The 27,971-nt window shown below is 35.7% G+C and overlaps 7 protein-coding genes across 16 annotated transcripts; 4 read left to right on the forward strand and 3 right to left on the reverse strand.

Moving 5' to 3' along the window:
- Positions 1–427: 427 nt before the first annotated feature.
- LOC116144521 (tRNA pseudouridine synthase A 1) lies at positions 428–1,807 on the reverse strand (the record flags this gene model as incomplete). Its single annotated transcript, XM_031429964.1, has 4 exons — positions 428–802; positions 975–1,037; positions 1,216–1,578; positions 1,661–1,807. Coding segments are annotated over 4 exons (810 nt in total), but the record flags the coding sequence as incomplete, so codon positions are not given.
- Positions 1,808–3,359: 1,552 nt separating this feature from the next.
- LOC116144512 (tRNA pseudouridine synthase A 1-like) lies at positions 3,360–5,659 on the reverse strand. Of its 3 annotated transcripts, XM_031429956.1 has the most exons (7): positions 5,498–5,659; positions 5,298–5,424; positions 5,088–5,208; positions 4,463–4,602; positions 4,018–4,380; positions 3,778–3,840; positions 3,360–3,607 (listed from the first exon to the last, which is right to left on the reverse strand). In XM_031429956.1, the coding sequence occupies exons 2-7, from the start codon at positions 5,367–5,369 to the stop codon at positions 3,371–3,373; spliced, it is 996 nt and encodes a 331-aa protein (XP_031285816.1). In that variant the 5' UTR covers positions 5,370–5,424; positions 5,498–5,659; the 3' UTR covers positions 3,360–3,370. The 3 variants fall into 3 exon arrangements, with proteins under 3 accessions (XP_031285816.1, XP_031285817.1, XP_031285815.1); XM_031429957.1 differs by having other exon boundaries at positions 5,088–5,205; positions 5,298–5,659; XM_031429955.1 differs by having other exon boundaries at positions 5,298–5,659.
- A 578-nt stretch (positions 5,660–6,237) lies between these two features.
- LOC116144489 (protection of telomeres protein 1b-like) lies at positions 6,238–9,639 on the reverse strand. Of its 4 annotated transcripts, none has more exons than XM_031429929.1 (10): positions 9,466–9,639; positions 9,220–9,356; positions 8,816–9,005; positions 8,558–8,625; positions 8,325–8,416; positions 7,243–7,524; positions 7,088–7,161; positions 6,950–7,008; positions 6,714–6,872; positions 6,238–6,538 (listed from the first exon to the last, which is right to left on the reverse strand). In XM_031429929.1, the coding sequence occupies exons 1-10, from the start codon at positions 9,584–9,586 to the stop codon at positions 6,410–6,412; spliced, it is 1,311 nt and encodes a 436-aa protein (XP_031285789.1). In that variant the 5' UTR covers positions 9,587–9,639; the 3' UTR covers positions 6,238–6,409. The 4 variants fall into 4 exon arrangements, 3 of the variants coding, with proteins under 3 accessions (XP_031285789.1, XP_031285788.1, XP_031285791.1); XM_031429928.1 differs by having other exon boundaries at positions 6,238–6,616; XR_004130264.1 differs by lacking the exon at positions 6,238–6,538 and adding an exon at positions 6,602–6,616 and having other exon boundaries at positions 6,714–6,838.
- A 270-nt stretch (positions 9,640–9,909) lies between these two features.
- LOC116144482 lies at positions 9,910–14,512 on the forward strand. 4 transcript variants are annotated; one of them, XR_004130263.1, is made up of 6 exons: positions 9,910–10,045; positions 10,306–10,666; positions 10,984–12,896; positions 13,774–13,853; positions 14,195–14,287; positions 14,400–14,502. XR_004130263.1 is itself a non-coding variant. In XM_031429920.1 (4 exons), exons 2-3 carry the CDS (start codon positions 10,320–10,322, stop codon positions 12,875–12,877), a joined length of 2,241 nt encoding a protein of 746 aa, XP_031285780.1. In that variant the 5' UTR covers positions 9,910–10,045; positions 10,306–10,319; the 3' UTR covers positions 12,878–12,896; positions 13,774–13,937. The 4 variants fall into 4 exon arrangements, 2 of the variants coding, with proteins under 2 accessions (XP_031285780.1, XP_031285781.1); XR_004130262.1 differs by lacking the exon at positions 14,195–14,287 and having other exon boundaries at positions 14,400–14,512; XM_031429920.1 differs by lacking the exons at positions 14,195–14,287; positions 14,400–14,502 and having other exon boundaries at positions 13,774–13,937.
- A 695-nt stretch (positions 14,513–15,207) lies between these two features.
- LOC116144522 (late embryogenesis abundant protein D-29-like) lies at positions 15,208–16,392 on the forward strand. Its single transcript, XM_031429965.1, has 2 exons — positions 15,208–15,607; positions 15,776–16,392. Exons 1-2 carry the CDS (start codon positions 15,250–15,252, stop codon positions 16,390–16,392), a joined length of 975 nt encoding a protein of 324 aa, XP_031285825.1. The 5' UTR covers positions 15,208–15,249.
- An 841-nt stretch (positions 16,393–17,233) lies between these two features.
- On the forward strand, positions 17,234–18,597 carry LOC116144533 (late embryogenesis abundant protein D-29). Its single transcript, XM_031429974.1, has 2 exons — positions 17,234–17,622; positions 17,881–18,597. The coding sequence occupies exons 1-2, from the start codon at positions 17,265–17,267 to the stop codon at positions 18,405–18,407; spliced, it is 885 nt and encodes a 294-aa protein (XP_031285834.1). The 5' UTR covers positions 17,234–17,264; the 3' UTR covers positions 18,408–18,597.
- A 5,360-nt stretch (positions 18,598–23,957) lies between these two features.
- LOC116144507 (CBL-interacting serine/threonine-protein kinase 1) lies at positions 23,958–27,917 on the forward strand. Of its 2 annotated transcripts, none has more exons than XM_031429950.1 (12): positions 23,958–24,425; positions 24,736–24,798; positions 25,735–25,806; positions 25,893–26,000; positions 26,104–26,184; positions 26,279–26,458; positions 26,570–26,782; positions 26,885–26,989; positions 27,118–27,234; positions 27,349–27,411; positions 27,496–27,570; positions 27,649–27,917. In XM_031429950.1, the coding sequence occupies exons 1-12, from the start codon at positions 24,195–24,197 to the stop codon at positions 27,709–27,711; spliced, it is 1,371 nt and encodes a 456-aa protein (XP_031285810.1). In that variant the 5' UTR covers positions 23,958–24,194; the 3' UTR covers positions 27,712–27,917. The 2 variants fall into 2 exon arrangements, with proteins under 2 accessions (XP_031285810.1, XP_031285811.1); XM_031429951.1 differs by having other exon boundaries at positions 24,199–24,318.
- Positions 27,918–27,971: the final 54 nt, after the last annotated feature.

Here is a 27,971-nt window from a genome sequence, read left to right on the forward strand (position 1 = left end):
CAGCCAGAAGTGGGCTCTCCTAAGAATATTTAAGTGATCGAGTATGATTAATGTGCTTGTGAGAAATATATATTTGATTTACAAATATAAATACCAAATGCTTCAGCCAACAGCCAGCTTTCTGTGAAATGTTGGAGAAACCTTCTGCGCAATTGAATACAGTACATTCTAAAGATTTGATATTCTGAATCAATATGTATGCATGCATGCTCATCTAGATCACAAGGGTTAACATTGTCTACGCAGCTTGTGTAAATTAGGACACAAAATAGAGATCAGGCTCGCATAGAACTCTACTCCTTTGTTCTAAAATCGAAAAATGAGCAATAAAGAACCTACATGGTTCAGCAGCTAGAGAGACCATACTATCTGATGATGTCTGATAGAGGAAGTATGATGCAACGTTTAAACCAAAAAATGAATTGCTACATTGAAATTTAAGTGTTCATACAACAGCATATTTTAATCTCCAACAAGGATGATCTCTACTCTGTTATTTTCAATTGGATTATATTTTCCTACTCCCCCCTTTTCAGTTACTTTTGGTACTGAACAACACAATTAGCTAATAGAACGGAAGCTTACATTTGCTTATACTATGACGCCTACCAAAACTAGCTGTGGGGCAACCTGCCGGAAGCCGTAGGTGCTCTTCATTATAATTAACGGCTACAAGACAGAGTCCATGAGGTGGGGCAGACAAAGCATATTTAGCAAGCTCCCTGCGATCTCGAGTTGCCAGAATCTTCGGAACAATATCAGGAGGAATTGCTTCTTTTCCAATTTGAAGCAGCAAAGCAACCTGCAAATTGAAACTAACTCATAAACTTCCAGAAAACATATATGCATTTATTCAGCAAGCTTAAGTCAATTAACATCAACTTCATTCATCAAATGGTTGGAGATTAAAATCGGTACGATGCATAATAACTCATCATTAACTCTTTGACTTGGAAAAGGTGTGAATGATTTACCATGTTTCGCACTTGTCTATATAAGAAACCCGAGCCTTCAACTTCTAGCTGCAAAAGAGCTCCCTAAACGAAGGTACAATGAAATAATCAGTCATAAACTCTTGAGCCTTAAAATTAATATCAGATACAAAAATTTAGCAAGTATATATATCTAGGATGGAACTGTCCATTCAATTAGGAGCACAAAATAAATCTTCACTCCAACTTCTGAAGAATCATTGTTGTGGAAGTCAACAATTACCATTTCAATAACATCAAAGCGAAATATAGTTTTCACAGGATTTGGCACACAATCATTGCGTGATGCATTGACAAATGCAGAAAAATCATGCTTTCCAATAAAATGCTTTGCAGCTTCTCTCATGAAAGCAGTGTTCAGTTTATAAACACTATGGTAAGCGTAATGGCGCTGAAATGGATCAATGACGGCGTCATTATAAATCTTGTAGTGGTAAACCTTGCTCTTTGCTGAAAACCGGGCATGGAATTCCGGCACAGCAGGGCTAATCTCCCTAACACGGATATCAGAAGGAAGAAGACCATTTAGAGCTGCATGAATGCTGTCCAAGCTGTCATAATTGAAAGGTGTAATGAAGTGCGCCACCTGAAAGCTTAACGGGATGTGAGTTTCTTCCTGTTTTTGTCAAAGATACTTGTTGAATCATCACAAAGTAAGAAAGTCACACCTGACCCCAAGCATGAACTCCTGTATCAGTCCTACTAGCACCAACTAACAAAAGATCTTTACGTTCAAGCTTCGTAGCTCGAATTAAAGCTTTCTCCACAATGCATTGTATGGTTGGTGGTGACGTCTGAAACTGCCATCCTGAGATAAATTTTCAAAAGGCAGCAGAAGTTACAAATTCAAAATCCCTAATTATTTATCAAGCTGCTCTTGGAACCTTGTTACCATTGCCTAAATTGATGGCTAACAGCATTCACTTCATTTTAATTAAATTCCAGATTAAAAATTCTAGGCCAAGCATTATAAATCTAGAACCTCATGAGTGCCACTATACATATTAGAAGAGATGAAATCAACTAAGGAGTTGATTTCTTCAATAATTTTTACTAAACTTCCATCTCTTATTCTGTTTTAGCGTTTATCCTTCTCAATCGGCTTATATGTCAGTATTTTTCAAGCATTTACTCTGTACTTGGTTTTTTAAAATTAGAAAAAAAAAAAAAAAAAAAAAAAAAAAACTTTTTTTATGTCTATATTTTGGTTGTAGATAGTTTTGGATGATTTAATTTATTTTGTTTGACATCAAGTGCTTTAGGTTTACATTTTAGAAAATTCTCCTTTTCTCTCTTTGGCATTTTGGGACAATTGATAAATATTTTCCTGCTCTTCATGCAGATTGCTGGGCCTTTCAGTTTCAGAGTTGATTCGGGAGTTAAAATTGATTTGAAGAATAGAGACATTCGCGCCAATGACTCAGTGTTTGCCATTGAATATGCATTGCAGGTCCTTGGTTCAGCAAAGGCTGTTGCTTGGTATTCCCCAAAGCAACAAGAATTTATGATAGAGCTTAGATTTTTTGAGACATAAAATTGAATTGATCGGTGTCTAATTTCTTGTTCACCATTTGACAACTTCCATGGTACTGGAATGGTTAACTGTGATGGATTCATATTAGGGTTCAGAGCCCTTCAGTTTCTATGACCATATTACTTCTCATAGTGAAAGTTATACTGTGCTGGACTCGAGTAAACCTTAAAAGTGTTATGCAGGTAAACTGTAACAATGAGTTATGGTGGTAATGTATTAGAGCTTTGCATTCATGTCTCACCATGTCTCTTGAATAATAACTCAAAACTTTCTACCAGCCAGCCAGAAGTGGGCTCTCCTAAGAATATTTAAGTGATCGAGTATGATTAATGTGCTTATGAGAAACATATATTTGATTTACAAATATAAATACCAAATGCTTCAGCGAACAGCCAGCTTTCTGTGAAATGTTGGAGAAACCTTCTGTGCAATTGAATACGGTACATTCTAAAGATTTGATATTCTGAATCAATATGTATGCATGCATGCTCATCTAGATCACAAGGGTTAACATTGTTTAGGCAGCTTGTGTAAATTAGGACACAAAATAGAGATCAGGCTCGCATAGAACTCTACTCCTTTGTTCTAAATTCGAAAAATGAGCAATAAAGAACCTACATGGTTCAAAAGCTAGAGAGACCATACTATCTGATGATGTCTGATAGAGGAAGTATGATGCAACGTTTAAACCAAAAAATGAATTGCTACATTGAAATTTAAGTGTTCATACAACAGCATATTTTAATCTCCAACAAGGATGATCTCTACTCTGTTATTTTCAATTGGATTATATTTTCCTACTCCCCCCTTTTCAGTTACTGTTGGCACTGAACAACACAATTAGCTAATAGAACGGAAGCTTACATTTGCTTATACTATGACGCCTACCAAAACTAGCTGTGGGGCAACCTGCCGGAAGCCGTAGGTGCTCTTCATTATAATTAACGGCTACAAGACAGAGTCCATGAGGTGGGGCAGACAAAGCATATTTAGCAAGCTCCCTGCGATCTCGAGTTGCCAGAATCTTCGGAACAATATCAGGAGGAATTGCTTCTTTTCCAATTTGAAGCAGCAAAGCAACCTGCAAATTGAAACTAACTCATAAACTTCCAGAAAACATATGCATTTATTCAGCAAGCTTAAGTCAATTACCATCAACTTCATTCATCAAATGGTTGGAGATTAAAATCGGTAAGATGCATAATAACTAATCATTAACTCTTTTATTTGGAAAAGGTGTGAATAATTTACCATGTTTCGCACTTGTCTATATAAGAAACCCGAGCCTTCAACTTCTAGCTGCAAAAGAGCTCCCTAAACGAAGGCACAATGAAATAATCAGTCATAAACTCTTGAGCCTTAAAATTAATATCAGATACAAAAATTTAGCAAGTATATTATCTAGGATGGAACAGTCCATTCAATTAGGAGCACAAAATAAATCTTCACTCCAACTTCCGAAGAATCATTGTTGTGGAAGTCAACAATTACCATTTCAATAACATCAAAGCGAAAGATAGTTTTCACAGGATTTGGCACTCGATCATTGCGTGATGCATTGACAAATGCAGAAAAATCATGCTTTCCAATAAAATGTTTTGCAGCTTCTCTCATGAAAGCAGTGTTCAGTTTATAAACACTATGGTAAGCGTAATGGCGCTGAAATGGATCAATGACGGCATCATTATAAATTTTGTAGTGGTAAACCTTGCTGTTTGCTGAAAACCGGGCATGGAATTCCGGCACAGCAGGGCTAATCTCCCTAACACGGATATCAGAAGGAAGAAGACCATTTAGAGCTGCATGAATGCTGTCCAAGCTGTCATAATTGAAAGGTGTAATGAAGTGCGCCACCTGAAAGCTTAACGGGATGTGAGTTTCTTCCTGTTTTTGTCAAAGATACTTGTTGAATCATCACAAAGTAAGAAAGTCACACCTGACCCCAAGCATGAACTCCTGTATCAGTCCTACTAGCACCAACTAACAAAAGATCTTTACGTTCAAGCTTCGTAGCTCGAATTAAAGCTTTCTCCACAATGCATTGTATGGTTGGTGGTGACGTCTGAAACTGCCATCCTGAGATAAATTTTCAAAAGGCAGCAGAAGTTACAAATTCAAAATCCCTAATTATTTATCAAGCTGCTCTTGGAACCTTGTTACCATTGCCTAAATTGATGGCTAACAGCAGTCACTTCATTTTAATTAAATTCCAGATTAATAATTCTAGGCCAAGCATTATAAATCTAGAACCTCATAAATGCCACTATACAAATTAGAAGAGATGAAATCAACTAAAGAGTTGATTTCTTCAATAATTTTTACTAAACTTCCATCTCTTATTCTGTTTTAGCTTTTATCCTTCTTAATCGGCTTATATGTCAGTACCAGTAAATGAGTTTCAGGTGCTTCTGTCTTCAAAAGAAACTAATGTACTCATCATCAACAATGGTTAATCTATCCTTACTCTAAAATCTCTCCTTGTTCATCAAATAGTTATAAGCAAAAGTTATAACGAAAGCAGTAAGTTTTCAATAGAAAATGACAATATAAGCAGAAAGAACCTGCATAACGGGTGCCATCATATGCAATGACCAAACGCCACTTAAACCCAGGAGAATTATCATCACTGGGAGGTTTGAATGTATTAATAGGATCCTCTATGCCCAAACACCCACCATTCTGCTAAAAAACACAAGCACAAAAAGCTTTTTATATCATTTGCACAAAAAAAAAAAAAAACAGATATTTGTTTAGTTTTGTTTGATACTTACCTGCTTTTGGGATGTGGAAGGATGCCCATTTGGGTATAGAGGCGAAGGAAGGCCTACTACTCCATAACTCATCTCAAAAATCCTTTCTTTTTACACAGTACAGATGAACTTCAGTTGTTTAAGGAAACTGGATATAATTGGTTATTGCTCATCAGCGAGAAAGAAAGAAGGAAAGAAACGATTTTCAAAACCCATCGTACCTCATTAAAAAACGGTGTCGTTCTGTTTATTTTTCACCTTAATTGAAAGATTTATAACTTCTGTCCTTCCATTGCAAAAGTTTGTACCCTAATTAATAATATCCCTCTCATAATCTTTGCTTTAACGGTGTCGTTTTTCTTATTCAGATTGAATTTCTCTGTTTGAAGCCATTTCCAATTTTCCATTGCTGGGCTGGTGATGTCACCAAACAAGAACCATAACAAGAGATTGTTTCAGTGTATTAGAAAGTAAACTATACCCAATTGGTTGGTTAACTGCACCACTATGGTGGTATTTTCAAGATAATAGAATATGAAGTTTTACAAAAGATTTTCATTTTTCATTTCTACTAGCTTATTCCTGTTTTCATGGAAAATTTCTTCAAGATCAATCCTTCTTAGGGGTGAATTCTTAATTTCTTATGAAATGGGTAGACATTCAAAACAATTTCTTCTGTGTTGCTTGAATCATCTGTCGTCCAAGTACATTCTGTACAACACCCCACATATACATTATTTGCCCACAGCTGTGAATCAGAATCCTTGTCAAATGGACTTGATTCCATGAGATCTCATTCATTAGAAGAAACTAATAATAATCTAGTAAGTTTACAATGGTTATTCTGAAAATGAAGATTTAAGGGCAATGCCAAGAAGTTGAGATTGTTCATCATCCTTTTAGTATGGAGATACACAACGTAAATAAAGCAAAATCCAATGTTTAGACAATTAAATTTTATCAACAAAACATAGCACAAGATTTTCTTATATTTACAACCACATTATTTACAACACTTGATATATATATTAAGCTTGCAAGGATCACCATCAAAAACTTGTGATATTATACACTCTGTTACACTCTTCTGCATATTTTGATTATCAAAAAACGTAATTTATACTATCAAAGGGCTACTGAGTCACAATCCTAGTGGAACAAATATAATAACGCTTACGCCTTCCATTAGCACTTCTCTTCACTTCTATGCAACATTGTATCCATGGCGGACTCCTTGAAAATTCACCATCATTACTGCCATACTGACGTTCCGGCATACCAAGTAGCATATTTAGTTTGGTAGTGAAAACATCAATAGGGGAGCCATCAAAAAATTTCATCTGTTATTATTATTTAACAATCCAGTCACAATATATACTTCAATTGTGCAACATTATGTGGCTTTGTGCAAAAACATCAAATTAACTAGAGTAATACCCATTCATCACCACGTAGAAAGGCATGGATTCTTGCTGTTGGGTCCTCTAATGTCAATCTCATCTTAGTTGCACTCGGACAGTAAGGTGATCTGAAGTCATCAGCTTCAGATGGATAGCTTGCTACTACACGAACAATACAACAGAAGCTAGCATTCAACTGTAAGGATAAAGCAAATCAATCATAAAAGAAATACTATGAAAGATTATTAATGCTTAAGAAAATGCCTACGGTACCTTGGCATTTGTAATAACATCCATCAATGTCACGAACGTGATGTCCTCCAAATCAATCACTGAAATGCCAAAGAGAATTGAAATAAGCAACAAAGTTTTATGCCAGTCAAATTAACTATGTTTCAAACAATTAAATACCAGTCAAAAAATGAGAAGACTTGCTCCATTGCGGCAAATGACCATTATTCTCAAAAATTCGCTCATTGTAGTCCCTGAGTAAAAAATGAAAAATGAAAAAGAGCATAGACAGAGAGAACTTTTTATCTGCGAAATCAATAGTAAGCATAAACTACCTATGCAAATCCAAGACAACATTGTTGTCGTCAGAAAGAAAACGAACTCTAGCAGAAGGTTTTAAAAATCCATGCCAGATTCCTGATGAAATTTGACCAGTTACATCAAGCAATCTCACCCATTTGCCAACAGCCCTGAAATGTTTGTCAAGATTTTCATGGGTTTTGTCAGCCATGATTCTTAGCACAGTCCCAATTGGTTGAAATTGGCGAAGAATATTATGGTCTAGAGGAACAGATTCAATTTGCAGGGGAAGGGGATTCTGTTTTTCATCCTCAAGTCTGAGACATACAAATAATATGTATTAGCTCTTCTTAGCTGTTACTTAAACAAGGCAACAACATACAAACAATTATCACATGTCAGATTTTGGCAGGCGTATTGCTATGTGCACTAACCCATGTGTACTAATTTAAGTACTAACATTGAAAGTTTAAAATTTTTTTTTGGAGGGAATTTCAAATTTCCAATGTTAGTACTTGGATTAGTACCCATTAATTAGTGCACATAGTTTTATTCTTTTGGCAGTTATCAAATCACAAAATAATTTAAATAATATAGCAATATATTATATGTATCTTCCATAACAAGCAATTCAGAGTATTTGCAAACTGAATGAACTTTCCAATTGAAATTAAGACTTTTCCAGAGGGAAAAATTTGTCAACAGTTGATCTTCAAGAAACAAGAAATACCTCACAATCTGGTCAAGTTTTTTCTACATTGATAATAGGTAATATCTCCAAAGAGATCAGAAAACCACATAATGTCCTTTTTGTTTTTTCAAGCAAAACAAGGTAGAAGATATACAAAATAGGACCAAAAGTCAGTTTTTCCCTCTGCATTTATAATTCCAATCATATCAAGCAATTTTGCATTCTTTCTTATGGTGGGCGACATCAACAATTATTCCTTCTTTATTATTTAATGATAACAAAGATATCATCCTTAAGGAAATTGACAAAGAAAGTGTTTAACGAAAGAAAATTCAATTCTACGCTTTCTTTAATATGGCTATCGTCCCCAAATTGTAAGACTGAACTATTAGAACTAAAAAGTGAGAACAAGGGATACGCCCTTACTTTCCATGTAAATTTAATGGGGGAACATCAGTTCCATCCCATACAAAAAGCATCCACACATCCTTATGGGCATCATAGGAGATATGCAAAACCTGTCACACAAAAGAAAAGGAACACAAAAATTGGGGATTCTATCCTTAATTTAAAGCTTTTAAAGCTTGTCAGAAAATAAAATCTCAACTAAACTGAGTCAATGGAAATATTTCATGTAACACTGTAATAATTCAAATTACCTTGCATACCAAGTCAAAACAAGTCTTTTCTGGGATATTCTTCAACTTAAGAAGATATTCACTTGATCCTACAACACATAATTAAAGGGAAAGCTTACTCAGTATCGAAGTGAACAGTTATTGAACTTGCTATATATGAATTCATATCAAGCACAATGAAAAGAGCGTAGTGTTTAGTCCATTCACCAAAACACCACCAAAAGCACAAATATAGACAATTGAAAATATGGCAAAATTTGGAAGATGATGAGACTGTACCTGAACTGAATTGAACACCATCAAACAATTGGCTTAAATGACTAATAAAATCCTTTTCAAAATCTAGTAGAAGAAATCTTGGAGAAGATTGATACAAAACAGCTTCTGTGCTAGGTGTTCCATCAAATAAAGCAAATGATGAGGAATCCTTGTAGAAAACACCAGAAACTTGCCCCTCATATGTTTTTATCTGCAAAAATGCATGCTACCATCTTAGCCAAATTAACATAAAATACACCATTACCCACTAATAAAAGATGTCCCTTTGTTTTTAATTAAGCAAATCAAAGACAGAAAAACATTGTACTCAACAACATAGCAAAATCAAATAAAGCTTTAATCTAGGAAAACAATATAAGTCAAACTTAGTTCCTTAAAGCATGAGATAGAGATAAAAGACGTACCGTAACATTTTTCAGGAGAATCAAGTCCCCATAGGACCTAACATGGGGAAGATGATCAATAGTCTTAGTGAAGATGTTAACTGAAAATTCAGGACTTTGTTGTGATTCATCAATAAGCTTCAATGTCGAAACAAAATCTATGAAACACCAACACCACCACACGTTACATTACTTGAAACCAATGAAAGAAAACCAGAAAACACATGAAATAAAAGAGAAAGAAAGAGAAAGAGAAAGCAAAAATACCAGTTCCTCTGCTCTTTCTTGGTAGACTAAACTCCAAAACAACACCTAAGACATTAACTTTGTGGTCCAAATAGTTACCCAAATCTCTTATATAAACAAAACCAGTGTCGTGAGCGTTCATCTTTGAAGCAAAAACCTAAAGCTCCCTTCCTATAGTGCATAGTTCTGTAAACGAAACTTATGAAAGAACTTAACCAAGTGGCCCGAGGGGAGAGGGTAACATAAGGCAAATTAAATGACGTTTTTGTGGGCCAGGTGTTTTGTCTGTTGGGTAATGTCCATCAAAAACCCAAAAGACACGTGTAACTGTGGAGGTTGTCTGACTGGACTTTGATTCTGACTAGCAGTAGCCACTAAGAAGATGATGGGCCCACTTGCAAAACCGAGAAATCCACGGCTCATCAAAACGTAGACGTTTTTAGTCTCTCTCGGGTTCTAATTCTAGGGCTCTCATTTTTCCCCTATTCCTACGGTGAGACTGAGACAGGAAATAAAGTTACACATTATTCACTTCAATCTAAACCAAAATTTTGAATTTTAGCCTCCTTTGAATTCGGCCTGGCTTGAAAATAATAAAGAGGTAAATTTTTTTAAGGGTTTGTCGGTGGCTTTGTATCTGTAAATCGTTTGAACATTAGGGTTTTCGATAAGCTATTATCCTTTTCTCTTGGGTATTTTTATTTTTTTTTATTACTGAGATTTTCATGCTTCATTATTGCAAGTTATATATTTTTGTGATTCTATCATCAATGTTCTCGCTTAAAATTTGTAGTTTTGAATGAATCCATATCTGCTTTGCAAGTGTTAAATTTAAATTTGTTATTATTTTTGTTTTGTTAGCGTTTGTGGAGGGAATGGCCACAAAGAAAATTATAGCTATCTGTCAATCGGGTGGTGAGTTTGTAACGAATAAAGATGGATCATTGACGTATAACGGGGGCGAAGCATATGCAATAGACATTGATCAGCAAACAGAGTTGAGTGATTTTAAGGCAGAAGTAGCTGAGATGTTTAATTGTAGTGTTGATACCATGTCTATTAAATACTTTCTTCCTGGGAACAAGAAGACTCTTATCAGCATATCTAAAGACAAGGACTTCAAGCGCATGCTTAATTTTCTTGGGGACACTGTGACGGTCGATCTCTTCATCCTGTCTGAGGAGGCTGCAGCTCGAAACGTCTCGAATATGCCTGCTAGTAGGTAGTGGTTATTTATGGCTCTGTCTTAATTTTTGCTTCTTTTTTTTCTTTTCTTTTTATGGGCGTAAAAAACTATGGTTTTGTTTGGTCCATAATTGCAGCCAGTCACAACATGGTACAGAGATCAAATGGTTATGCAATCAGTTTCACAAAATCGTAATTGCTTGGTGTTGTTGGTCTAAAATTTTGAATACGCCATTTTCTAGCAAGTGTGAATTGTGACAGGCTGTGATTGTGAACCAAAATGATTTTCCCTAGCTTTTACATGAAATGATTTGGGGTTTGGTTACAATCTTATGGGGACACTTGATAATGTAGGTCAAGCAGAACAACTGTCTCAGAAGCTGTAGTTCCTGTTGTTGCTCCTGTTGATGCTGCAGTTGACATGGGCAATGCCATTGATCGGGTTGATATGAATGTACCTGAGGAAATCCCTGTACTTGCTGTTCCAGTTGGCTTCAATGATGACAAGAATCGTAAAGCCGCACAACAGTGGGAAAACACCATCACTGGTGTGGACCAAAGGTTTAATAGTTTTAGTGAATTCCGAGAAGCTTTACATAAGTACTCAATTGCTCATGGGTTTGCTTATAGATACAAGAAAAATGACAGTCATCGTGTTACTGTCAAATGCAAGTGCCAAGGTTGTCCATGGCGGATATATGCATCAAGATTGTCAACCACCCAATTAATCTGTATCAAGAAAATGAACTCAAATCACACATGTGAAGGAGCTTCTGTGAAAGCTGGGTATCGGGCAACTAGAGGTTGGGTGGGAAACATTATAAAGGAGAAACTGAAAAATTCCCCAAACTACAAGCCAAAGGAAATTGCAGATGATATTCAAAAAGAATATGGGATTCAACTGAATTATTCTCAGGCATGGCGTGCTAAAGAGATAGCGAGAGAGCAGCTTCAAGGCTCCTATAAAGATGCATATTCTCTGTTGCCATACTTCTGTGAGAAGATAAAGGAGACCAATCCTGGCAGCGTTGTTACTTTTACCACAAAGGATGACTCAAGCTTCCATCGTCTTTTTGTTTCATTTCATGCATCAATTACCGGCTTCGAACAAGGTTGTCGTCCTCTCCTTTTCCTTGATACCACTCCTTTAAACTCAAAATATCAAGGGATGCTGTTGTCTGCAACTGCTGCAGATGGGGATGATGGTATCTTTCCTGTAGCCTTTGCTGTGGTTGATGCTGAGACTGAAGAAAACTGGCATTGGTTCTTACTGGAACTGAAATCTGCACTTTCCACATTGCAACAAATTACTTTTGTGGCAGATTTTCAGAATGGTTTAAAGCAGTCACTGGCTGAGGTTTTTGATAAGTGCTACCACAGCTATTGTTTACGCCATCTCGCTGAGAAACTTAATAGGGATTTAAAAGGGCAGTTTTCTCATGAAGCAAGACGATTCATGATTAATGACTTTTATGCTGCTGCATATGCGCCAAAACTTGAGGTTTTCCAGTGTTCTGCTGAGAACATAAAAGGCATCTCTCCTGAAGCTTACGATTGGGTGATACAAAGTGAGCCAGAGCATTGGGCCAATGCATTCTTTCCGGGGGCACGGTATGACCACATGACATCAAACTTTGGACAACAGTTCTACAGTTGGGTTTCAGAGGCACATGAACTGCCAATAACACAGATGATTGATGTATTACGAGGTAAGATGATGGAATCAGTTTATGCACGCCGTGTAGAGTCCAATCAGTGGATAACAAAGTTAACACCATCTAAGGAGGAAAAGTTGCAAAGGGAAACTGCAGTTTCACGGTCATTTCAAGTGCTACTCTCTCATAGTAGCATTTTTGAGGTCCGTGGAGATTCTGTTGATGTTGTTGACATTGACCATTGGGATTGTACCTGCAAGGGATGGCAGTTAACTGGTTTGCCTTGCTGCCATGCTATTGCTGTATTTGAATGCATTGGTAGGAATTCTTATGATTATTGCTCTAGATACTTCACTACTGAGAGTTACCGCTTGACTTATGCGGAGTCAATTCACCCTGTTCCAAACATAGATAGACCAGTCCTGAGTGAATCAAATCAGGAGATAGTTACTGTAACACCACCCCCAACAAAACGTCCACCAGGCCGACCAAAGATGAAGCAGGCTGAATCAGCAGACATAATTAAACGGCAGCTTCAATGCAGCAAGTGCAAGGGTCTTGGTCACAACAAGAAAACATGCAAAGATTCTTAGTACAGATTGTCAAGACAATGTAAGTAATTTAGCCTCTACTTTTTTCCAGCTAGATGATTCTCAATTATTTTGGTTTGAAGTTTTGGCTTGTGTTTAGGCATACTATTCTCTTTGAATGAATGGTTATGCTTATTTCATGTTTATTTCTATGATTCCAGTGAAACTTAAGCACTAGGTCATACAGTTCTAAAATTAAAATTTTAGGTTTTGCATTCATATTTAAGGTTCTTATATATTTAAAAAATAAAAGTAGAAACGAACAAAAAAATTGGATAGACTTCTTTACAGTTTATGGAAAGAACAGATATTCTTTTAGAATTGGGTTGAGGTAAATCATCCATAATCTAGTGATGTTAATTGCTGAGTTTAAACTTTTGCATCTCTTCATCTAGTAAAACATATAACATTGCTCTTGTGTGCAACATTGATGTAGAAACTATGATAAATTATGGTGATGGTCACTCATGAGTTCTTTTATTCTGAAAATTTGAAAATTCAACTTTGGATCCGTGTATTCCCTGATCCAAGGCTAGATTTTTTATAAATACCCCTAATTACATGCCATTTTGATTTTTAAGTCATTTTAAAATAGCTGTCAAGCAATTGATTTAGCAGTTACTGTTAAACAGTCTCAGTACATTGAATTATAGTGCCTCTGTCATTCCAAAGATATATATGCATTGCATATATAAAAGTGTTCTGTTCATAATTTGTCAGGTGGTGGGAAGGCCATATGAAAGTCACCCAATCCTTTCTTTGCCCATATTTTTGTCCAAGATATCATTTATCCTATTATGAATACAATTTTTTTATAGCATGTCATATTTGGCTGGTAACATCTTGATTATTTGGGTGCCTTTTTGACTGAAATACAATTTTTGCTTTGTTGGCAACAGATTTGGCATCAAAGAACAATGCATTCATTTTGAGCCATTAGCAAGTTAGACACTTGAAGAAACCTGGTGGAGACTGCTTGGTACCTTCTTCTCTCTTGTATTTACGATGTATGTAGTTTTTTGCTTCTTAGATTCATTCCCATATGGTGGCCAGGGGAACCATTGTAATATCAGAAGTTGCTCCCTGATGTTGGTCAGTAGCTTACTTTATTAGTCAGATTTGATTAATATCAGAAGTTGCTCCCTGATGTTGGTCAGTAGCAAGTTTCTCATCCATTTATATGAATGCATGTGCTAACAAAATCGTACTTAAAGTTTGTGATATTTACTGCTATTAATTATTCAGTGGTTAATATTTTGGTGGTAACAAGCTTAAGTTTTTGTTGAATGCATCATTGGTTGCACATTACAATTTTACGAGATCTGGAGTTGTTCACTCAGCTTTCTGTCAATCGCCTGTTTGCTTCCTCAAGCCTCATTGCACTGTTATTCTCAGCCTTCTCCACTGAAATTTGTATGAAAATATTCTTTGAATGCAACAAGATTTCTCATTTCATTGACCAAGTATAGTACATAAACAAAGCTGATAAATTTCATAATCTTCTTTTTCAATAATGTGTAAACAGAAGTTTTGGCACCAGTCACCAGGATATAGCTCATCATGTTGGTGGAATCTTCAAACTAGTCATTGTGCGCGTTGGCCCTTTTCAGCAGATGTATTATTTAATTAGTTATGTAGCTGTAATCAGCATTTGTAATGTTTTCCAACTATCCACTGATTTGTTTCACTGTCCGTGCACTCATTTAATCTGCGAATTCATATCATGGAATGCAAAATCTTGAAAAATTGGAGATTATTCTTCCTGCATGTGAAAAATCAGAGATTCCAATAAACATGCACCAAACTCAAGTCAGCATTGGTCTTTCATTACTTCCAAATACCATGAATACAAATCTAAACTATTATATGCAAAACATTTAAGCATTTAAAGTAAAATCAAATTCAAAGAATTAGGTGATTTGATTACTAATGAAGCCTCGCTCATTGCTGCCCTCCTTGAAACAGCCAACCAGAACTCAACATGACATTCCTCATATAGAGGATTGAGGTGAAATAAGGACACGTTTTCAAAACTGATCAGTTTGCAGTTTATCGTGCCACAATTTGATCGGTGCATGGTGTACCGTGCATGATGTACCACGCATGATGTACCAACAAGACACGCATCTGTGCCTTTTGCTAACGTGCTGACACTTGGTATTTTGTGGGACGGTACATGTCGATCTCACAACACTTCAAATATCTGAGTTTGCCACGTCCATGGCACACCTCATTTCCGATATTCATCCACCGTCTTTACTTGCTACTATAAAACCCCGACTTTAAAATTACATTTCAACTTCCACTTTATCCATCCTCTGAGTTGAAACCTCCATATAGTTATAATTAACCAGTAACATTTTCGATATAAGATCATGGGTTTGAAGCAAACCTCTAGGCTTTATGTTTCTCTGGGTTTGGTGGCATTGATGGTGATGGCGCTTGCCATTAGTTGTAGCTGCACCAGCGTCGGACATATGCCGTCAAGAGAAGATGTAGGAGAAGACTTTGAGGAGTTGAAAGGGGAGACAAAAGAAGTCAAAGATAAGGCAGGAGAGACGGGTAAAGAGACCAAAGAAACATCGGAGTCATGGGCAGGATGGGCTAAGGAGAAGATCTCTGAAGGACTTCGGCTGAAAGCAGAGGATGCAAAGGAGGCTGCAAAGAAAGCTTCTGATTCAGCCACTGAAACTGCTAAGAAGACCAAAGAGAAGGTTGAATATACGGCTTCTGGTTAGTAATTCCATTTACTTTAATGCGTTCTTCCTCCTTTAAACTTACCATTTCAGCCAAAAGAACACAATAAAACAGATTGGTTTTTTGTATAATCAAACAAATGCGTTGTCTTTTTAATTTTCCATAAGAGAAAATCATTATTGTTTCCCTACTTCTGGACTCTATGAGGTTGGCCATATTTTATATGGACTGCACCTTCATCTCTCGTAAACAATATTGGAAGAAACCGATGCCAGTTATTGCAATATTGGACAGGAGCCGGTAAATACACAGCCGAGAAAGCCAGAGATGCTAAGAATGTAGCAAGTGACATGACGAATACAGCAAAAGAGAAGACTACTGATGCTATTTATACTTCTTCGGAGAAGGCCAGTGACAGAGCCAACAAAGCTTCGGAAAAGGCCAGCGACATAACCAACAAAGCTAAGGAGAAGGCTTGTGAGATGAAGGATGCAGCCACTGAGAAGGCTAGTGACATAACAGGTGCAGCTAAGGAAACGCTCGGTTCCGCGACAAATTCAGCCACGGAGACCAAAGAAGCAGCAAAAGAGAAGGCGTGCAATGTGAAGGACTCAACAAAAGATAAAGCTTGTTCTGCGAAGGACACAACCAAAGAGAAGGCCAGTAATGCGAAGGATGAAGCAACAGAGAAGGCTAGAGAAGCAGAGGAGACATTAGAGTCTGCTAAAGATACCATTGCTTCAAACTATGAAGCTACAAAGCACAAGTCCAAAGAGTTGAAAGATAATGTAGCTAATAGAGGTCGTGATGAGGAGCTCTAAACCTGCTACACTTCAAGGCTTGTTTTGTTTATTGTTCGAGATTCTATAGGTTTGCAAGTCTTACGTACGTCTGTATCTTTCCAGTATTTCAGTAAGTTTGTTGTTGGATTAAACTATCGATAATTTCAGTAAGTTTGTTGTTGGATTAAACTATCAATAATTTAATATGAGAAGTCACAATCAACTGTAAAAGGAGCATTAACATGAGTGGGTCTGCTACTGATTAATGTGGCGACGGACCGACGGTTCTACAAAAATATTACTACACAGGTTGGGTTGGGCTTGGGTTGTTTGAACACATGGTCCATCAAAAAACACAAAATGNGCACCAAACTCAAGTCAGCATTGGTCTTTCATTACTTCCAAATACCATGAATACAAATCTAAACTATTATATGCAAAACATTTAAGCATTTAAAGTAAAATCAAATTCAAAGAATTAGGTGATTTGATTACTAATGAAGCCTCGCTCATTGCTGCCCTCCTTGAAACAGCCAACCAGAACTCAACATGACATTCCTCATATAGAGGATTGAGGTGAAATAAGGACACGTTTTCAAAACTGATCAGTTTGCAGTTTATCGTGCCATAATTTGATCAGTGCATGATGTACCAAATGCCAATAAGACACGCATCTGTACCTTTTGCTACGTGCTGACACTTGGTATTTTGTGGGACGATCCATGTACACTTCAAATATCTGAGCTTGCCACGTCCATGGCACACCTCATTTCCGATATTCATCCACCGTCTTTACTTGCTACTATAAAACCCCGACTTTAAAATTACATTTCAACTTCCACTTTATCCATCCTCTGAGTTGAAACCTCCATATAGTTATAATTAACCAGTAACATTTTCGATATAAGATCATGGGTTTGAAGCAAACTTCTAGGGTTTATGTTTCTCTGGGTTTGGTGGCATTGATGGTGATGGCGCTTGCCATTAGTTGTAGCTGCACCAGCGTCGGACATATGCCGTCAAGAGAAGATGTAGGAGAAGACTTTGAGGAGTTGAAAGGGGAGACAAAAGAAGTCAAAGATAAGGCAGGAGAGACGGGTAAAGAGACCAAAGAAACATCGGAGTCATGGGCAGGATGGGCTAAGGAGAAGATCTCTGAAGGACTTCGGCTGAAAGCAGAGGATGCAAAGGAGGCTGCAAAGAAAGCTTCTGATTCAGCCACTGAAACTGCTAAGAAGACCAAAGACAACGTTGAAGATACGGCTTCTGGTTAGTAATTCCATTTACTTCAATGCGTTCTGCCTCCTTTAAACTTACCATTTCAGCCAAAAGAACACAATAAAACAGATTGGTTTTTGGTATAATCAAACAAATGCGTTGTCTTTTTAATTTTCCATAAGAGAAAATCATTATTGTTTCCCTACTTCTGGACTCTATGAGGTAGGCCATATTTTATATGGACTGCACCTTCATCTCTCGTAAACAATATTGGAAGAAACCGATGCCAGTTATTGCAATGTTGGACAGGAGCCGGTAAATACACAGCCGAGAAAGCCAGAGATGCTAAGAATGTAGCAAGTGACATGACGAATACAGCAAAAGAGAAGACTACTGATGCTATGTATACTTCTTCGGAGAAGGCCAGTGACAGAGCCAACAAAGCTTCGGAAAAGGCCAGCGACATAACCAACAAAGCTAAGGAGAAGGCTTGTGAGATGAAGGATGCAGCCACTGAGAAGGCTAGTGACATAACAGGTGCAGCTAAGGAAACGCTCGGTTCCGCGACAAATTCAGCCACGGAGACCAAAGAAGCAGCAAAAGAGAAGGCGTGCAATGTGAAGGACTCAACAAAAGATAAAGCTTGTTCTGCGAAGGACACAACCAAAGAGAAGGCCAGTAATGCGAAGGATGAAGCAACAGAGAAGGCTAGAGAAGCAGAGGAGACATTAGAGTCTGCTAAAGATACCAGTGCTTCAAACTATGAAGCTACAAAGCACAAGTCCAAAGAGTTGAAAGATAATGTAGCTAATAGAGGTCGTGATGAGGAGCTCTAAACCTGCTACTTCAAGGCTTGTTTTGTTTATTGTTCGAGATTCTATAGGTTTGCAAGTCTTACGTACGTCTGTATCTTTCCAGTATTTCAGTAAGTTTGTTGTTGGATTAAACTATCGATAATTTCAGTGAGTTTGTTGTTGGATTAAACTATCAATAATTTAATATGAGAAGTCACAATCAACTGTAAAAGGAGCATTAACATGAGTGGGTCTGCTACTGATTAATGTGGCGACGGACCGACGGTTCTACAAAAATATTACTACACAGGTTGGGTTGGGCTTGCGTTGTTTGAACACATGGTCCATCAAAAAACACAAAATGCAACAAACCCATCATCATTTATGTTTCCATCCCTTAGTTTTGGATGTAGCGAACGATAATTGCTTCTGCTCTCGAGCTCTGGCTCCCACATGCAACACATTTCTAGTAGTTTCCATTGTTTGAAATTTTGTTTGCTCTGTGAAATGGAAGTGTGTTGTTTGCTCATTTTCATGTGCCTGGGGCCCTATCTTGTGGTGGACAGTAGAGGCTTTCGGCACCGCACAAGTTGTCGGTTTGACAATATACATTATCCTTTAATGACGTTAAATCATTAAAACAAAACAATGATCGAGAAAGGTTCGGAAGAATGGAATTATGAAGGCTCATGTTTCATCTCATTCAATGCGGGCAACTTTTTGTCGTCTACACAAAGACAAGGAAGGCCCCTCTTCCACACAAACAAATAATATTCCACACCTTATTGAAATTGTTTTTTTCCCTAAACATGCACCCAATATTGTGTATGCAATGTTGCAGGAGGGATTGAAGGATGGACCATTAACATCTAATGTGCACAGAATTTAGTATGTAAACGCTTCAAATCTTGAGCACACAAGTCTATGTTTAGACCATTTTGGGCGGTCTGGTGTTTCTGCATGGTTCCCTACTCGGCTTCACAAAATATATGTGAAGATGGGAACAAAGCTGAAATGGACAAGCAATAAGTTAAAATCAATACAAAGGAGCCCACCACAACAAGGGAAGAAAGGGAATTCATTGGCATTACAATCAAGGTATTTGATTATATAGACAGAGGATGTGCTTAATCTTTTTATATATTGATGTGAGGAAATGGATGGTGATTGGGAGCGGTCCTGAGGCAACTATGGTGGATAGGTGGGGTTGTTTCATTGTTTGGACAGACTCGATCTCTCCATTGAAGACAAAAGGAAACACTTCATGCTATGTTCGGTTTCCAAGTGCAAGATATTTAGAGTAAGTTTCTAAGTGTTTGGTTTGAAAAAATAAAATATTGGTTAGTTGGTACACCCAATTAAACTATTAACTTATCACCTAACTTGTTAATTTTTTAATATTTAATGATCTCATTTTACATGTGCCATATTCATTTTGACCTGCTTTTAATACATAATTAGGGTTTCAAAACTACAAGAAATGGTGTTGATTTGATCAATTCATATTTCATCTTCTTCCTTTTAAGCAATGACTAGAGCTTTTAATATTCTCACTTATTTTAGATTGTATAATAATTTTTTTTGTACACAATACCTTAAGACCATTTCTAATGGTGCTTTCTATTTTGAAGAGCATCTTCATTAATTTTAAAATATAAATAACACAATTTTTATTCAAATCCAATGGACTTTTTAAATTTAATGAAGATACTCTTTATTTTTAAGAAATAGACTTCATGGGAGAGATAATTAATAAATAAAATGCATAGGAACTTGTAGTTTATTAATTAAAATTAAGATAGAGAGTAAAATTTGACTCTCTAACTCATTCTCTAATTTATATTTTAAAGATAAAGAGTCTGTTGGATTCTTATTTTTATGGATAGACTCTTTATAATAAAGAGTTTGAGTCATATAAAGAGTCATTTGGAGATGCTTTAACACAGAAGCCAAAGTATACTAAGTGACCAAACTAAAATTCTAAAATTATTTAATTATTTTGACCCCTTTAAAATTACCCATATTTTATTGACCCCATTAAGATATTTTCATATTTTATTGATCCTGAGATTCGAAAATACTTATATTTTTTTTTTCATGTTTTCTCTCTTCCTCGGTTCCTCTCATTTTCTCTCATATTTTCTTCTTCCTTTGGTTGAATTAATCAATAAAAACTACTCTTTTTGAGGGTCACAAGGTAATTAGATGATGCTCATTTTATATTATTTTGTTTAAAATCTCTTCTTCTATCTTTCTTAATTGATTATGGTATTGTCAATGAAGCAATTATGCAACATTTTCCAAAATATAAAAAATTATCGAGAACAATTATAGAATTGATAATTTGGTATGTATATCTTTTAAAATTAATTTTTTAGATTATATTTTTTATACTTATTACTTCAATATATATTTTATGATAAATTTATTAATTTATATGTTTTGACCTCACTGACCATAAATCATGGCTACGCCCATGATTGTATAATACATGTAGTTTTCTTATATACATTAACTGATGATCTTTACTTGTAGAGTTAAAAATAATTAGTTGATAGCAGAGAAGTAATTGGGATTTGGGATACTACAAATATGTCACTATAAGAAGAAAAAATATCAGTTTGGTGGAATCTCTAGGAAGAAAGATAGTAAATGAAAAGAGTTAAATTGAATGGACCATTGGATGAAGATGATAGTGAGAGGAGAGCTGAATGTGTTCCACCATTTTCAATTAATGGACAAATATTTCTCTTCTTACAAATTACAGTCCCATCGCAAGATATTATAAGAACAGTGCTTCCGATGGTTCTAAATTTGTTTGCTTGTAGATTGGCGTAAGATTGCTCATGTGCCGGGGACAAAGGGTATTTCCATATCTTGGAAATGGTAAGAGAGCTTAGTGTCACGCACTTAACTTCTTTGCTAAGTTCGTGCGGCCCACTTGAGTCACCAAGCAAGCGGGTCGTGACATTAGGCCCTCACAAGATCTCCATTTTGACCACACGTTGTAGAAAAAATCTTTAATACATATTGACGTAACATATATACCTTAATAATCAAATTCAAGACCTTAGATACTTAACTGTGTTATATTATATGATGTGAAATTGAATGGGCCATTGCATGATCGTGAGATGACTGCATATAACTTTTGATACTTTATACCGTGACCGTGTGAATATGCAGCTTTTAACCCTAAACTCAACAGCAATATCAGTTTGCAGATAATTGCATGTGGCCCAGGTTAATTATAACAGTTCATCATGTGACATTGTTAGTGGATGAAAAAGAGCAAAAAGAAGAGTAGAGAAAGAAACTCAGAAAAATATCAACAAAGAGAAAGAGAGCATATATATATATATATATATATAAAACTCAGATATGGTTTCCATTTGTTTGCTTGTCAATTTCTGTTGAGATGCCTGGGAGCTGGGTAAGTAAGTTATTAATGAAAGCTCCTTCTCGTGATTCATCATGAGCACCATAAATGAGGGAAATTATTTTTATAATTTGTGGTGCTTAAATAATTCGCTCATCACTCACAGGAATCAGTTGAAACTTTAAATCTCTTCCATATATATATATATATATGGTCTAAAACATGTTTAAAATCATATTATATTCTATACCACAAGTATTTAAACATCCACATCCTTATCTAATAATCAGATCTTTAAGGATTAATCTAATTTTTTTATTCATATAGTATACGGGTTTGAAGGATCTTGATTCTCTTCAACATATACATATATATCTGTGATGGAACAATATATAATTTGGTAGAGGCAGCATGTTGAGCAAGTTGTGTGTGTTATAGAAGGATGTTAAGAGTTGTTGGGCGATATATATAGCCAAAACAAAGAAAAATAAAATAGAGCATGAAAGAAAAGGTAACGCTTTGTCGTGTATATATATAAGTATAACCTAAAGTTTATTTATTAGTTGATTATTTCAAAGAGTTTTGAATGTTTTGACACGCCTAACAAAACTTATACGCTTCTCCTTAATACAATGTTTTGAATAATATTAAAAAAAAAAAAAACAAATTAAATACGAATGAGTTGGATAATTAGATGTAACGATGAGAGGTTGAATATTCTTGAGTTAACAAGAAAAATATACGTTATTGCATTTATCATTTTTACCCGACTTACGTTGACTCCATTAATTTTTAATTCTTTCTTCATATTTTTATCATTCGGATCCTTTGACAAGTCACCATGCCAATGAATAGCCATCAATGAATATTTGGTGAGTATTAAATAGAGACTATTTGATGTATTATCAAGAGGTCTTGAATCCAATTTTCTCAGTTATTAATAAAGATGAATACTAAAAGTTTACTTGATAATTAACGTTAGGATCTAAAAGATTAATTAAAAAACACATAAGATGACACAAACACCGTCAGTCACCAATAAAATAATGTAAGGGCAAAGCTAAGCTAATCTAAACCTACCTGAAATTGAAAGTAACAAGGAGGATACGATGCCTTACGTTATGTAAAATCATCCCCAATTTCTATTTATAATTATTGCCCTGTCTTTTCATTTCATGTGCTACTAATCACCAACTTAATTAAACTAGTATAATTTTGGTACTATTATTCTAATTCATGAAATCAACAAATGGTTTAGTTACAACTTACACATTACACATTACGCAAGGTTAAAACAATATTTAAAGTAAAGTAAAGTAAAGCTTAATTACCTCAACTCATACTCAACTTTATTATTATTTATTCACAACATTAATACTTATCAGCAAACCCTCGTTTAAATTGTGAAATCTATATCCATAACCACTATGTAATTTTTAATGGATGGGGTTACAAAAACTATATATTATAAACGTATCATGTGGGTCGGGGAGGCACCACCCCCATGAAATGAGGCCCAATAATATTATTAGGGTGGTTAAAAATTACTTAATTAATTAATTAAAAACATTAAATATAATATATTATGTGTACGCAGCCCACAACTATAGGAACCTCACGTTCATGTTTGAAGGTCTTCTGGCTTTTTGCTGACGGCTGAAGAAGCAGAAACCTTATTTTCTGACCGATTGGGTGCACGGGATCTTCCTGCTACTTTATTATTACTATTATAATATAGGCAATGAATACTACCTTAATTAAAACATAATCTTATCCTTAGTAATTAACAACTTTGAGTCGTTTTTTTTTTTATAGATTTTGTTACCTATTTAAGAGGAGATTCATGGGATTACTTTAGTAAAATCAAGGTTTAAGGAGGAAATTACCTTAAACCTTGATTTTGCCATATTATCCTTTATTAATTTGGTATTTTTGTTACAAAATCAACTATACAATTAATATATACAAGGATAAATAGATTATCTTAAGAACCAGAACAAATGCACATGATTCATACAGTTTGATTGTATGGAAGTTTCATTAAATATTGTTAACATAAAATGACTAATTAGAGGGAAACGTGTGGGGAGGGGGAAAGAGGAGAGAGTGCATAGAAGAATGGTACAACAGGTGGGATAGAGACATAAATATGGAGGATGGGAAGTGAAAGTGAAGTTTGTTTCTTGAAGACAGCCAAACGAAATATATATATAAACCAGTTTGAGTTGTGTTCTGTCCTGTTTTCTATTTCTGCCGTTTCACAGATTTCAAAAGCCTTTATAATTACTCTTCTCTCTGTGCTGACTATTTATTTATTCTTTTCTTTTACGATTACTTCCATTCCATAACCATAACCACAACCCATTATCATAATTATTCAACTCCTCCTTATCCAAACTTTTTGGCTTATTAGATCGTATACGCAACAAAAGATTCTTATTATTATTTGAATGGTGCTTAACAAGCTTGGAGGACGACCAGAAGAAGAAGAAGACTCGAAGAAGAAGAACAACAACACCACCAAGTTGGGAATGCAACTGGGAAACTATGAACTGGGAAGGACTTTAGGAGAAGGTAATTTTGGAAAAGTTAAATTTGCTAAGAAGTTAGATTCTGGTCATGCTTTTGCTGTCAAAATTCTTGAGAAGAAAAGGATCATCGACCTTAAAATCACTGATCAGGTATTTTCTTTTTCTCTTTACAAATCTTTGCTGAATCTGGAACTACTACTCAATAAATTTTTCTGTTTCTGGAATGTGGTCAATTATGACTGCAAATTTAAGTTTCAGTTTTTTTTATTTTTTATTTTATTTCTTTCAACAATGGAGTGTCAAAACGTTTATGTGTTTGCTTTTTGATCTGGTTATTTATTCTTTCTTCAGTTTTGAGATTCATTGTCGTGCTCCTTTTATCATCAACTAGATTCTTTTTTCAACTTTTTGCTTCCTAAATTTTTTATTAATTAAGTCATCTTGTGTTGAAAATTCTCAGATCAAGAGGGAGGTTGCCACCTTGAAGCTCCTCAAACATCCAAACGTTGTCAGATTACATGAGGTTTGATACAAAAACTAAACTACTTTGATGATGATCATGGGTTTGATTTCATTTATAATTGCTAAAATCATGGAGTTTATATTTCAGTTCATCCCTATCTTTTTGCTTTCAAAAGCCGTTTTCATTAACATCATATTTACCTAAGCCAATCTCTCCCTTAATCATAGCCGAAACCGGAATCTGGGCAATAATATTTTTCTAAAACGTCGCCATGTTGTGTTGTACTAGTTTTTTGTATTTCCCACCCTTCTTAGGCAGAATCCATCTGTACATGACGTGTCATTGACCAAAACCATTGCATTGATACTTATTCAATCCATACCCTTGAATCATGGACTTGTACATAAGAGTCTGCTAAACGAAGACTGTTTCACGTTGATTAACCTTCATTGGTTCACATGGCCTGGACCAGTGAGTTGATTTCTATGGAGTTGTTCAAGAAAAACTTAACAGAGTACCAGTAGCCAATCCGGTGATTTCACGTATGGTAAAACTTAGATATTTTAATGTTGAATTTTGTGGACATCCCTGAAGATATACGGCTATGCACGTGGGCCCTTTTTTGGACATTTGTGTAGTTGGTATAGAATATGAATCAAATAAGGAAATTGAAGGGTCCACAAGAAGGGTAATTGACATGTGTTAGTTGCTTCTTCAATTATGGAATAGTGGGGATCCTCTACCTCTACTCTATCCATAACCATGACCCACCTCTTTTTTACAATAAAATATTGCATCTTGTGTATTTCCTATCTTTATCATTACAGTGATGTGGGGATGAATTATTTATGATGATTTGGTTGGTTTTAGTTGAATTCTCTGGTGGCTTTTTTTTTATGAACTCTATCCATAAGTAAAATGATTGATGTTTAGATGACAAAGACTGCATCTGAATAAAATAAGTAATGAATTGACCAAAGAACAATCAATATGCAGGTCTTGGCAAGCAAGAGCAAGATCTATATGGTCTTAGAATACGTTACCGGTGGAGAGTTGTTTGACAGAATTGTAAGAACCCATCTGAGACAATGATTGTTTTAAGGTTTCTTGTGAGCATTCACCTTCAGTTTATCCTAATAAGTCATATCTTGCAGGCATCTAAGGGAAGACTTCCTGAAGTTGAAGGAAGGAAGCTCTTTCAGCAGCTGATTGACGGCGTCAGTTACTGCCATAACAAAGGTGTCTTTCACAGGGATCTCAAGGTATATGATCATTTATGAGTCCAATGTAACATATTGTATCATACCGATGTACTATTTTGCAAGCTTATCAATTTAATATGATGCTGGTTATTTGACATCGCAGTTAGAGAACGTTCTTGTTGATTCGAAAGGAAATATAAAGATATCTGACTTTGGCCTCAGTGCTCTTCCTCAGCATTTTAGGGTAAGTCTTCTACTTGCGAAAGCGTTAAGTTTCTAAGAATTTTTAAATAAGGTCAGTTGTTGATCACGTTGTTCAATTTCATCTGAAATGTCAGGATGACGGGTTACTGCATACAACCTGTGGAAGTCCAAATTATGTTGCACCTGAAGTTCTTGCCAATAGAGGTTATGATGGTGCTACTTCAGATATATGGTCGTGCGGTGTTATCTTGTATGTAATTCTCATCGGATACCTACCCTTTGATGATAGAAACCTTGCCGTTCTATATCAGAAGGTAACAAAAAGTTGCTTATCATCTTTTCTCCTTTTATATGGACCTGTGATTGAAGACATTTACATGAGTAGATTCTCATTATATGTTATGTGTTTTGTTGAGAAATTTCAGATTTTCAAGGGAGATGCCAAGATACCAAAATGGTTATCACCTGGAGCTCAAAACATGTTAAGGAGGATTCTTGAACCAAATCCTATTAAGCGAATGACAATGGCAGATATCAAAGCCGATGAATGGTTCAAACAAGATTATACTCCTGCAGATCCCAATGATGAAGACGAAGATATATTCATCGACGATGAAGCCTTCTCAATGCAAGAAGCAGTATGAACTCTGGAAATTCTCTGTTGTCTACCATTGTTGGGAAATCCTATTTTACCATAACTAAAAGGAATTTTAATTTTTTTTTTTTTTTTTTGGTTATAGCCATGGGATACAGACAAGAGTCCAGGCTTGCCCACCACCATCAACGCTTTCCAGTTGATTGGAATGTCCTCATGCCTAGACCTCTCTGGTTTCTTTGAGAAAGAGGTGAGAATGAAAGTAAAGCAAGCAGCAGTTTTGTAAAACCATATACATTTCACTAATGTGCTACGAGACACAAATTCTTTAAAATCTCTAACCGGTAAAATCCCTGCTTTTCTGTTTGGTTAATTCAGGATGTTTCTGAGCGAAAGATCAGATTTACATCCAATCTATCTGGCAAAGATTTGCTTGAGAGGATTGAGGATACTGTGACAGAGATGGGATTTCGAGTACGGAAGAGAAATGGAAAGGTTATTATTGCTTTACTTAAATGCTCAACTTGTAACTTACAATTAATTTCCCATTATCTATTTCATGCAATAGGCCATGTTTCAACTTTAAAATTGGAATGTTTATGTATTCAGTTGAAGGCCACACAGGAGCACAAGGCACAGAAAAGCTTAGGAAGTCTTTCAGTAGCAGCAGAGGTACTTTTTCTGAAACAAAATTGTTGTGTAGTGATCAAATTGTGTTTGTTCCTCGATAAACTAATTCTTGTCTCATTTTCTCAGTTATTTGAGATCAGTCCATCCTTGTTTGTAGTTGAATTAAGAAAATCATATGGAGACACATTGGCTTACAGACAGGTAGCCTCTCTTTTCATTTATTTTCTCTCTCTCTCTCTTCTCATGTCTGACATTTTGATCAAACTTTGGTTTGTGCAGTTATGCAAAAAGCTATCAAGTGATTTAGGAGACCCTCCAAGCCAAGAGTTGCTGACCACATAACTAAGCACTGTGTATACTTGTTCAAACTTAAAGCAACATCAAGGGATCTGAGCCTCCAAGCGAAGAATTGGTGACCACATAGCTGAGCACTGGTCCTATATTTACATCAAGGGATCTAAGCCTCAGGGTGAAAGCTAAAAATTGGGTTGCAAATTAGGTGGAAAATTTTTCATCTGTTTTGAGGTGTATAAAAGTAAAAAAAAAAATGTAAATAAATCACAAGTATCATTTATGTTTAAGCCAGTTAGCCTTTTCAAATA

Source organism: Pistacia vera, unplaced genomic scaffold, assembly GCF_008641045.1.
Source record: "Pistacia vera cultivar Batoury unplaced genomic scaffold, PisVer_v2 Contig446, whole genome shotgun sequence".
NCBI lineage: Eukaryota > Viridiplantae > Streptophyta > Magnoliopsida > Sapindales > Anacardiaceae > Pistacia > Pistacia vera.

Bases quoted from the DNA above. Each gene is read 5' to 3' on its own strand.
- LOC116144512 (XM_031429956.1), bottom strand. From the start codon at position 5,369: ATGAGTTATGGAGTAGTAGGCCTTCCTTCGCCTCTATACCCAAATGGG. The intron at 5,209-5,297 runs GTAAGTATCAAA...TGTGTTTTTTAG, and splicing joins CTTCCACATCCCAAAAGCAG to CAGAATGGTGGGTGTTTGGG. The intron at 3,608-3,777 runs GTAAATTATTCA...TTCAATTTGCAG, and splicing joins ATAGACAAGTGCGAAACATG to GTTGCTTTGCTGCTTCAAAT.
- LOC116144489 (XM_031429928.1), bottom strand. From the start codon at position 9,586: ATGAACGCTCACGACACTGGTTTTGTTTATATAAGAGATTTGGGTAAC. The intron at 8,417-8,557 runs GTAATTTGAATT...TTTGTGTGACAG, and splicing joins GTTTTGACTTGGTATGCAAG to GTTTTGCATATCTCCTATGA. The intron at 6,617-6,713 runs GTATTACTCTAG...TAATAATAACAG, and splicing joins TTCTACGTGGTGATGAATGG to ATGAAATTTTTTGATGGCTC.
- LOC116144482 (XM_031429920.1), top strand. From the start codon at position 10,320: ATGGCCACAAAGAAAATTATAGCTATCTGTCAATCGGGTGGTGAGTTT. The intron at 10,667-10,983 runs GTAGTGGTTATT...TTGATAATGTAG, and splicing joins TCGAATATGCCTGCTAGTAG to GTCAAGCAGAACAACTGTCT.
- LOC116144522 (XM_031429965.1), top strand. From the start codon at position 15,250: ATGGGTTTGAAGCAAACCTCTAGGCTTTATGTTTCTCTGGGTTTGGTG. The intron at 15,608-15,775 runs GTTAGTAATTCC...TCTGGACTCTAT, and splicing joins GGTTGAATATACGGCTTCTG to GAGGTTGGCCATATTTTATA.
- LOC116144533 (XM_031429974.1), top strand. From the start codon at position 17,265: ATGGGTTTGAAGCAAACTTCTAGGGTTTATGTTTCTCTGGGTTTGGTG. The intron at 17,623-17,880 runs GTTAGTAATTCC...AATGTTGGACAG, and splicing joins CGTTGAAGATACGGCTTCTG to GAGCCGGTAAATACACAGCC.
- LOC116144507 (XM_031429950.1), top strand. From the start codon at position 24,195: ATGGTGCTTAACAAGCTTGGAGGACGACCAGAAGAAGAAGAAGACTCG. The intron at 26,783-26,884 runs GTATGAACTCTG...TTTTGGTTATAG, and splicing joins CCTTCTCAATGCAAGAAGCA to CCATGGGATACAGACAAGAG. The intron at 27,571-27,648 runs GTAGCCTCTCTT...TGGTTTGTGCAG, and splicing joins ACACATTGGCTTACAGACAG to TTATGCAAAAAGCTATCAAG.